Source organism: Coffea arabica, chromosome 11e, assembly GCF_036785885.1.
Source record: "Coffea arabica cultivar ET-39 chromosome 11e, Coffea Arabica ET-39 HiFi, whole genome shotgun sequence".
NCBI lineage: Eukaryota > Viridiplantae > Streptophyta > Magnoliopsida > Gentianales > Rubiaceae > Coffea > Coffea arabica.
This window is the reverse complement of record NC_092331.1, coordinates 45306984-45318647: the sequence shown is the minus strand read 5'-3', so window position 1 is coordinate 45318647 and position 11664 is coordinate 45306984. Positions and strand designations below refer to the sequence as shown.

Below are 11664 nucleotides of genomic sequence, written 5' to 3'. Positions count from 1 at the left end.
TGTACCAAGTCACCCAAAAAAGTGTTTTTTAAAGACAAAGTAGTAAAACCCTTTTTAAAACGACTCCTAGTCCACGTAAGCCAAAGAAAAAGGTTCGGGGGTCACGTTTGACAAAGGGGAAGGCAAGGATAGAATCCAAGGCACCCCTTTGACCTAGCCAAGACTAGTTGCGCGACTTAACCTTACCTTTCCTATTTTTCTACCCAATGTATGTTCGCACGTTGGATATGACTATATGAATGCAAAACGAAAAGGAAAATGCAATCCTAAATTCTACGATGTCTCTCGTGAGGCTTTTGGTCCCAAACCACATGAATTGTGGCGGCCAACAAAGGAAAACCTCATAGAGGTCGGTTAATGCAAATGAGATTCAAGCGTGCAAGTGTGAAAGTGTATGAAAGATGCAAGAAATGCAAGTGCAAGTGTGCGAAATTGTATAAAGGTGCTTGTGTGAAATTGTAAAACAAATTCAAGTGTTTTCGTGTGCAAGTGTATGAAAAGGTGCATGTGTGGAATTGTATGAAAAATCCAAGTGTTTGTGTGCAAGTGTATGAAATATAGTGATAAGTACATATAGGTGTAATTAAGTGCAATTTTGTGAAGTAGAAATCAAAATGAACAATAAGGAAAGGAAAATGTGAATTGAAAAGAATGAGTAAGTGATAAACGAGAATGAATGAACCTAAGGGAATGCATCAGGTCGGGTATGGGAATGACTCCTAACTTTTCGACTTCGGTTTTCCCTTTGATTAGAAGGTGAAACTAGCGTGCTAAGGCTATCGAATAGCCACACTCGCTCGTCTCCCTTATCGGAAGGGGGCACTCAAGCAAAATGAACCCTATAACTAGCATGAAATGCAAAAATCTAAAGTGAGAGGGAAGGGACTAGAGGAGCATGCTAAATGATAAAAACTAAGAAAAAATGCATGAAAATGTAGTGAGCAAGCAAATGATGTGCTAACGAGGGGAAATCCCTAAGGGTCTAGCGTTGGACTAGCCCATTCTATGAATCCCGACTAGCGTTGGACTAGCGGAAACGTACATTCATCCATTCCATTCATTCATGGTTATGAAAGCAAGTAGACATGCCAAAACGCTCGTAAACACGTAGCACGTAGCACTTAGCATGCTCGACTAGATGCAAGAGCCTACTAAAGCAATTTAACATGTAACAACAAAAGCAAGCAACCAAGGGGAAGGGGAAATGGACCAGATGCTCTACGAGCCCTATCTATTACAAGCCAAGAGGTGTACACATACCCCATAAAAACTTAAATAAAAGCAACCAAGGGGAAGGGGAAATGGACCAAATGCTCTACGAGCCCTATCTATTACAAGCCAAGAGGTGTACACATACCCCATAAAACTTAAATAGAAGTAAAAGCAAGTAAATGCACGCAAAGAGGTAAGGAAAGCGGAGTAGGCATGCGTATTCACATAACACGTAGGAGCACGTAGGGTCAAATGAAGTGCAAATGAAGGATAGAGTGTACCTCCCTTGAAGCGACGCCCTAACGTAGTGAAATTACTAACTTACCCTCCAAAATAATAAAAGGGTCAAGGTACCACTTTATTTAAAAAAAATTAAAAGAAATGTGCAAAACAAAGTTCATTTGATCATAAAGTTCCTAAAGTCATGACTTAAGCGCAATTGAAACAAAGCATGGTAGTTAATTGAAGCAAACAAACAATGAAGTTGCACAAATTAAAATTACCAAGGACCAAATTGATGAAATTATTTAATTGATTGGGTCCTAATGGCTTTAGTTAGAAGCCAAGGGGTTGATCTGCAATTTTCCAGGTTTATTTCTTCATGCAAAGCATGCAATCACGTAGGAAAATTTTCTGCAATGAGATCAATAAGACTGCTGCATTCTTTGCTTCCCTTTCCAATATCGTGATTCAGATTTAGCCAAAACTTTTCTTGATCTAACATTCCAAACTTCAAACCAAACAACAAAGCATAAACTTGGCAGTCAAACAACCCAAAAACATAGGGAAAGATCATGCAAACATTCTGGAAAAATACACAAGAATGATTCGGCACTTTGAAGATTTCTGCATTTGAAGCTTTCTGCAAATTTTCCAGCCATGTCTCCTGCCATTCTTATGTTCATTTTAATGCCATTTTCATCCAGACCAAATTAGTATTTTTATCCTAACATCAAATGCCTTGATTCCAAAACAGCAAAACACAACAATCAACGCCCAAAACCAGCCGAAGGAGAAAAAGAAAAACGGATAAATGGAAGCATACAATGTTCTGAAAAATTTTCTGGTATTGCTTCTATCCATTCTATCATGCAAATAAGTTCATGAAACAGCAAGTTTCTACTCATTCATCCTCAATTAAACACGCAACTTCACTGAAGGGTTGGCACAAAGAAATAGAGTTGACCATTAGGGGGGGGAAAAAACTAACAGCCGTAGAAGGAACGAAAATGCAGCAAAACCTTTTGTAATTCGGCACTTTGCAAGAATCAGTCTCCATGCTCAATCAAAACTAAATACAACTATGCAAACCTCTTACTTTACATCATGAAAACTTTCAGATTTAGACACCAAAAGCCGGGCAACAAGCATGCAAAATCCAAATGATTCAAGCAACTTCAAGCAAAGTTTACAAATTTTCTGCAACATTGAAATCTTATGTAATGCGGTCCTCCTTTCAAAAGGCAACAATTAGCATTCCAAGCAAAACAAAAGACAGACTGGAATCAAAATATCAAACACCAGACTTGCCATTCATTTTCAATACAAAGACTCAAAATAAACATGCAAATCTGGAAGTAAAAAAACGCAACTTCCCACTATATTATCCAAGACATACATAGCCAACAAAATTTGCAGCCAGCGGCAACCTCTTCGAACCCAAAACAAATACGATCTTATGCATCCTATCATCAAAAATCCAGCCATAAATCATGCATCTCCCAGAAATTTCCAACCCAGATTGTGCATAAAAATCACCAAAAGAAAACAGCCATGAACACTAGAAACGAACACAGCTAAACGCAAATCCCTTCTCCTCCAAGAACAAACCAGATTCACGGATAGAAACTCGCATGAAGAATGCAATCCAGTGCAAAGACTAAGACTTTCAGCATACAAACATAACTCAGCAACTTACAAACAAATCCAAAGTAAAAAAAATGTTACCTTTAAACCTTGACCGAAAGCTTGATGTATTCCAGAAGACGAAATCTTTGCTTCTTCGTCTCTCCCGCAGATGCGCTTCCTGATTTTTTGCCTTGCTTCAACGAATCCAAAACCTTCTTGCTGCCCAAAGTTTCCTGAACCAACACCTCTAAAACTCACTGCTTTTCTCTTAATCCGCCGTAAATCTTCCTCACTCTTTTATCACTCTTTCTCAGTCGCTGTTTTTCTGCTTTCTTCAGCCGCACACTCTCTGTCTTTTCCCTTCTAGCTTTCTCTCTTTGTTTTTCTAAGTTTCGGCTGTCACCTCTCTCTCGTATGTCCTCCACCCAGAATTTTCTCTAGCCTTCAACCTTCTTAAACCCCAGCCGTTAGTCCTTTCCCCCAAAACTCTATCTTTTCGCTGCCTTTCCTTTTTCTTCTTTTGGTTTAGCCAGAAACCCTCGCTCCCCCAAAAAATCCCCTTGCGGCTGCCATCTTCTTTTTTTTTATATATTGGAACCTCCAACCCTAAAACACTCAGCACTCTCTTCAAATATTGCAGCCCAAGGGGCTCACCGAGGCCCTCTCTTGCAAGCTGCAAAAACGCAGCTTGCAAGTCGCGTTTCTCTCTTTTTTTTTTTTTTTTTTTTTTTTTAACTTTCCACTTAATAAATACAGAAATGATAAAATATAAATAATAATAATAATAACAAAAACAACTTAAATAACACTGGATACAAATAAAAATAAATAAACAAAAATGCAACTTCCTATTTTCCTTTTTCATTTTTCTCATTTTTCACTTTTTCTTTTTCTTTTCTAAATGAACCAAACAAAAACAAAAATAAAAAATAAAAAATAAAAATAAATTAAGTAGAAATGACTAAAATAGATAAATAAAGCCAAATAAAACAAAAACTCTATTTTTCTTTTTTTTCATGATTTTCTCTTAATTCTATGCTAAAATGGCTAAAATAACTAAAACTAAAAGTGAATAAAACTAATTGTGACAAATAAAAATAGAACAAACAAAAAAATGAATAGTAAATAACAAAACACCAAAAATTTGGTGTCTACACTGAGGCTTCCTCTTAATGGAGGAATTTGTGTATATGAACGCTGAGCCTTATGTTCTTCAGAGCACTAAGCGAAACATTGAAAAAAGTAAGTCAATTGACATATCACCCACCAATATCCCCCCCCCCCTCTGCCCCTTCCCAGCCCCTTCGTACTCCCATTACAGGAACTGTAGTTGTGTAAATATATGAAGTGCACATGTAATTGTCATTAGAAAAAGTGAGTAAATCTTGTATGCACTGCTTTTCAAAAAAAATCTTATATGTATTGATAGTGCATATACTATCATGGTTAGATACTTGATACATATTTAAAATTTGAATTTAAAATTTAAATTTACATTAATTTTTTTTATTCATAGTATGTACATCGTTAGCGTATAAAAAATTAATTTAAAAGAACAAAAAGGTAAAGAAAGAAAAGACTTCACTATATTGTTATATCATGATCATGGAATATACACCAATGCTAAGAGTACTTTTAAGGATTTCTTATTGATAATTGATTAATTAATGCAACAAATGTGCAATGCTGATTATTAATGTAATTTAGAAGATCCAGCAATCAATCCCTCCTTCCTGAGCTGATCCCCTCCTGCCTTCCTCCCTCCTTCCTCCCTTCTTCCTCAATTCGTATTGCCAACCCACAGCCTTTAAACCTTACATTACATTCACAAATAACCGAACCTCAGACCTCAATCCAAAGCCCCCAGAGAAGCTATGGACTCAAGTTCAACTCTAGCATCATCATCCTTCCTCCTGATCAAGTCAACTTCAATCCCATCTTTCCCAATATTGAAGAAGCAAATTCATTTTCATTCTTATAAGCCCCTTCACAGCAAGAAGTTGATAATCATCAATGCCTCTTCTGCTTCTTCTAACTCCTCCTCCACTTCAAACCCCTTCCTTTCCACCCTCAAGACCACCACCACTGCTGCTGTCATTTTTGCGGTGGCCGTGTTTGGGTCCTTTGGGAAGTTCAATAAACCAGCTAGAGCAATTTTTCCATTTCCACCAACTCCAACATCACAGCAAAACATTTCTGATGCCATCGGAGTCTTCAAAGAAGTTCTTCAACCCTTAAAGAAATCCAACTCTGAGGCCACTGGGGCTGTGTTGGAATCAGAGTTGCATCAGAAACTGAATCCTGAGGCCATTGAGGCCTTGAAAACTTTGCTTCAGAAGAAACTGAAGGCTAGCAAGAAGAAAGAATGCTTGGATATATTGCACAAGTTAACCTCAGCTCAGCCAGAAATCACAGATTGGACGTTTCTTGCTGCAAGACTATTGAATGAAATGGGGAATACACAAGAAGCAATAGAAGTTCTGTTGCCTATTTTGCTGGAGGGTGATCTGCCTTCTGTCTTGCCAATGTTTGAGATTTCATTGTTGGTGGACTTGTCTGCACTCAAGAAACATGTAAAGTGGTTAGATGAAAAAATCAGGGAGTCATCAGAAGGTGTGGTTGATCAGGAGAAGCAGGGGAAGGAAGAGAGATTTCTTATGCTATTCTGGGCACAGTTACAATTCTTGCTTAATAATGTGGATGAAGCATTGAGGATTTATGAGGAACTTGAGAGGCAGGATCCTAGTGATTATAGGCCTTATTTTTGTAAAGGGATGATATATACTTTGCTTGATCGGAAGAAAGAAGCTAGGGAGCAATTTGCAACGTACCGCGAACTCTCGCCCAAGAAAATTGAGGTGGAATGGTACCTGAGGACTCCTATTCGAAGAATGAGGCTGTTTCTGACTCCCGAGGATAAGAATTGAATTAATGGTTAGTAATTCAGTGAATTCTGAACAATAGAAGCATGCTTTTGATGTTTTCTGGCAATCTGGAGGTCGACTTTTGATACGTCTAGTGCTTTTGTTTTCTGTTCCGTAGATGGGAGTTTAGGAATTTCAGTTTCTGAATTGCAATTCAGAAATGATTTTGTGAGGTATCAATCGTTAATCCTTCATTTTTTTTTGATAAAATTGGCTCTGTATGAGAGAAATAAGAGCTTCAATATCTGGGCAATCAATTTCAGTGTTGAATTCCTATCAACTTGCATGACTTTGTTCATTTGGTTCAATTCTAGTACACCCCAAAATATACCCCAAGAGGCCAATATAATCTTCTCTGCTTTCACTTTGAGTGACCTCATATATTTGCATGATTTAGTGGTTAAGAAATGAAACGATCTGGTCTTTCATCAACAATATCCGTGATCATGACATGATATCTACCTAACCGATGCCTTGGATACTGATTATGAACTAGGAAAAAATGAACAAATGAGACCTGAATATGAAGACTTTCTTAAGTACCTCAGATTACTCTTACAAGATCAAGACCTCAAGTTTCCTCATCTTCACCTAGGTTTCTAATGTTGGATCCTTAATCCAATGTTGGACTTATATGTGAATAATTATGTATTTCAAACTATCAAATAAGGTTAAATCCAATTAAAGTAATCAAATATAATTTGGGTTTTAAAGTATCTAATAGGATGTGTGCTTTTAATGTGTAGAGATTTAAAGGTATTTCCTATTTTATGATGGACTGAAATAGGAATCTAAAGGGTAACAGTAATGTTATCTATAAATAGAGTTATGGTCCCCAAATCACATGGAATTCTTATTATCGTATTTTCTAGTACCACAAAATAGCTCTTTCCTAATATCCCATCATCAGGAAAGATACCAGAGAGAAATTATGAAATATACTAGAGAGAAATTAAAGGGTTCTTTCAAGAATTGACAAATACGTGTTGACCTGGAAGATTACCTCAAAATTTCTAAAAATTCAAGCACTAGTTTGTCAACACGAATCCAGGTATGCTTGCGCAATTTTACTGTTAATTTATTTTTTAATAATCACCATATCGATTTTGGGTTTAATAGGTGATGGTTTTTACCAAAGATTAAATATAAATAACTACCTTAATAAGTGGTATCAGAGCAGGATATGGTTGATTATTGAAAAATAATACGGATTTGATAAATCATAGTTTTCAAGTTTTTATGTAACTACAATTATTTTTTTCTTAATTGCACGGCTGTTAACAATCTTCAATTGCGGGTTTACTGTAATTTAATTGCCAATGCTTGGTAACGTTCCTGTCGTATTCATGTGATAAAGTCACCGTCCAATTTATGCTTTCAATAAAGTATGCATGGTTGTTTGAAAGCTGATCTAGTCAGCAACTTTTGCCCAAATTTGAACGTGAATTTACACTTCCACTCGAGTTTAAAAGGACTTATATTTGAGTCCCGAACTTATGCACTATTTAGTAAGAATCTGTTTTGATGCGCACCGGAGAATCCTCAAACAAGGAACAGGAAATCTAGTTGCTGCCCTATCTTATTTTCCCTTTATTTTCAGAGATTTATAAGGATCCAATTGTGTGTTAATTTTATTTTTAAGACTACATGGTTTATGTCTCTGATCTTGGGTACACGGCTTGTCTTGCATTGATTCAGCTGTGATTTGTATTTTCTTTGGCTTGTTTCTTTGTTTAAGAATAAATATGCCTATATTTATGTTAAGGTTATTAGGGTTTCTCTAATTTAAATGAACCCTAATAAAGTTAAATAAGATATTTAAGCCTTACAAAATTCATATGTTTGGCCCACTAAATATATAGTTTTATAAGGTATTTATGCACTTCAAGAAAATTTTGGGCTTGAATGATAAATTTGGGTCAAGACATGGATATGGACTTTTGGTCCAATAAGTCTTGATCCAATTGATTGGTTTGACCAGATCTGATTGGTTTGTTCACGTTTTGACTAGAGTTAATCAAAATTGACTTTGATCAAAATTTTTGTATAATTTTAAATTTAAATATTGGTGTGATTATATATTTTGAAATAAATTAATTGAAATAATATGCCACCAAAGTGACCTCTTTTGTGAAAATTAATTTATTCTAGAATATAACTAGTTTAGTACTTGTAATTTTGCAAATATTGACCAGCCCAAAGGAAAGTCAATGTTTAACAAAATTGCATGTGCATTTATGGAAATAAACACGTAATAATTATTCGATTTTTTTTTACATGTGAATTATAAATTGGTCCAAAGAAAAATTTATTTTTTAATATGTTATTATTATCAATGTTTATTACTGCGCCAAGTTATCACTTAAAAGTTAATATTTTTGTCCAAAGATAAAATATTGATGGAATATCAGTAGCTTGAGATAGAGTTACCATTATTTAAATTTATTATTATTTTGATTTATGTGAGATTGTTTTAATTATTTTCTGTTTTCTGTTCAGTTGTAAATGATCTTACGAATATTACTACCAACATCAATAATATTCCTATGCTGAATGGCTCAAATTTCAAGTTTTGGAAAGAAAATCTCTTGATAGTACTTGGAGTATTAGATCTCGATCTTATGTTAAAAGATAATTCTCCCTCACCTCTTACAGATCAGAGTACCTCTAATAAAAAAAGGAATAAGGAAAGGTAGAAGAGATCAAATCGCTTGTGTTTGATGATCATTAAAAAGGCTGTTTCGGAAGCATTCAGAGAAACTGTGTCAGAAGCGACAGTTATTGCTAAAGAGTTCCTTCAAGACATTGAAAAAAGATTTATCAAGAACGGAAAAATTGAAATTAGTACGCTCTTGACACGTCTAGTTTCAATAAAATATAGTGGTAAAAGTAATATCAGATAATACATCATGGAGATATCTCATCTTGCTTCAAAATTAAATGTACTTAAATTGATACTCTTTGAAGAGTTATTAGTGCATTTGCTTTTAATATCTCTTCCTACACAGTTTAGCCAATTTAAGGTGAGTTACAACTGTTAAAAGAAGACTTAGCTTTTAAATGAGTTCATCTCACACTGTATAGAGGAAGCGGAAAGATTGAAACAAGATCAAACGGAGAATCCTCATCTGGTCTCAATCACTAATAATAAAAGTAAGGGACTTAAGAGAAAAAAAGATAAAAATACTGCAAGTATGGCACCACAAAAGAAACAATAAAAGAAATCAGTTAATCAGGAAAAGAATAGTTGTTTCTTCTGTGGAGTTGAAGGACATAAAAATAAACATTGTACCAACTATCACGCATGGTGTGCTAAGAAAGGTATACTTCTAAATTTGATTTGTTGTGAAGTTAATTTAATAGTGGTACCTAGACACACATGGTGGTTATATTCTGATGCAACAACTCACATCAGTGTGTCTATGCAAGGTTGTCTAAATTATCGAAAGTCTAATGATAATGAATGATATATCTACGTGGGCAATGTCAAAACAGTTCAAATTGTCGCTGATATGGATATTTCTTCCTATTTTAGAATTCATGCAATTGCTTCTAATTTTTATAGAGTTTATTGCCAAAATAACTCTTTTTCCAAAACATATACCCAAAGTAACCTAATTTTAAAATTTATTATATTTATGATCCTTTTTTGCTACTTAGGCTACATATTTGCTAGGATGGAGATAAAGGTACATTCCATTTCTCTTTCCTATATAATATTTTCTCCAATTTTCTTTTTAAATCTTCCCGCATTTTTTTGTTTCATTATCATTCCCTTGTCAAACGTAATTCTAAGAAACCAATATTTATATTAACAGCATCTAAAAAATATGCTTCTCGAATCGATAATCTCAAGGCAAATGAAAATTATTCTCTTGTCTTTTTAAGGAATAGGAAGGATAACATAAACAAATATGATAGTTTTAAAGTTTTTGTAATTGCTTACAATTTTCATTGAAATTTTTGTTGCAATTTTTGTATTTTTAAAATTTATTTTTTGAAAAAAATATATGCAATAGGTTTGATACATTTTAAAAAATTCAGAGACCAATAATAGCAAGGTCAATAATGGTAGAATTTATTTTAAATAATTATAAGAAAATTATAAAAGTTATGCAATCTTCTTGTGCCTCTATAATAATAAAAATTTAAATTTTTAGTTCATGTTGAAAACTATAAATGATATTAGAACTTTTCTTTCTTATTATCCTGTATGGCAATCAGAATAACTAGATGGCAACAATAATATCGTTATGGGAATAAATTTTGAAAGTAAATCACATTGGGAATATTTTTTAGCAAGAGTGTTATTTTGGCAAAAAATTCAATTTCTATAGGTAATTTGAAATTGGATTTAGAATTTTTACTACCAATAACTTGTCCTTACCACACTCTTTGTTTTTAATGAGGAAAATTTGGACAATGTGAGGGCATTATCTTGTGCAATAAAGGTGCCAAATTCTTCCTACAAGTGCGTACCCCCCCCCAAAAGACAAAAACTAATTTTTAACACCCTCAACCGTTGAATATATATATATATATATATAAACGGCCCACGAATTTCACTTATTTAAAAGAGAAATTTCAGAACTCCTGTTCCACTTTCCATATAATTTAGGACATTCTCACTTAAAGCACATCTTGCTCTCGCAACCATCGGCTCTTAATCAACTGAAAGAAATAAGGTCCTTCACCAGTTAGTTCACGTCATTATCATTATCATTACTATAAAATGTGTGATGAGTCTTGGTAATAGAGAATATAAGAATATTTTGATCTTCATTTTTGTTATGCCTCATATCTTTAATTAGAGTCATTGCACGTCTTTTAATTAGAGTTATTGCATTTAACCATGAAATTAATAGAAAATGAAAAGTTTCAATAAATTACATCTCAAAAATGTTGGTAATTAAAACTAAAGACTGCACATTTACAACTATATTTACCAGTCATTTCCCATATCTCCAATTATTATGTGTGCCAAAATTACATCCAATTATTGTGTTGTTATATAGTGATAATTCAAGTTAATTATATTTTAGATACATATTGGTTTAGAAGAAAATCACAATTAATAAGAAGACAAAAAATTATAGATAGTTAATGAGAAGACAAAAAATTAAATTGATGATTAAATTCACTAAATTAGGTGATGTGAAACCCCGATCTAGACAACCAAAACACCATGGCTTAGGCAGCGGAAATTTGACCCAACTAATCCCTAGAAATCACGAACAATTTTGATATTATCTCAACCCGTAACTACTCGAATTAACGAACCAAATTGGAGGTAGTAGAACGCCACAATCAAGGAGATACTCGATCGATAAGTTCGGGTGAATAACTTGAAAAAATTCTCAAGTATTCAAAGGAAACTCTCTTGCCAAAGAGAAAGTGAAAACTCACTAATTGTATTTAATAGCCAAAAACTCATTCCAAAACAAAGAGGAAGTGGGGCTATTTATAGCCCTTACAAGCATTAACCCTAATCCAAAAATTGACCAAACTACCCTACATACTTAAGGAAGATTTTGGGACTCACTTACTAACAAATGGGCCGCAATTAAACTAGTTTAATTACCTAGACTTTCTAAAGCGAGAAATAACCAAAATCAACGAGAAAAATCAAATAATCCTACTAAATTCAAGTATTCGTGCAATCAACTGGTCTTCACTTGAA

The 11664-nt window shown here is 34.1% G+C and overlaps 1 protein-coding gene across 1 annotated transcript; it reads left to right on the top strand.

The window, feature by feature from the left end:
- Window positions 1-4778: 4778 nt before the first annotated feature.
- LOC113718328 (protein SLOW GREEN 1, chloroplastic-like) lies at window positions 4779-6237 on the top strand. The gene has a single exon (XM_027243240.2). The coding sequence runs from the start codon at window positions 4935-4937 to the stop codon at window positions 5985-5987; it is 1053 nt and encodes a 350-aa protein (XP_027099041.2). The 5' UTR covers window positions 4779-4934; the 3' UTR covers window positions 5988-6237.
- Window positions 6238-11664: the final 5427 nt, after the last annotated feature.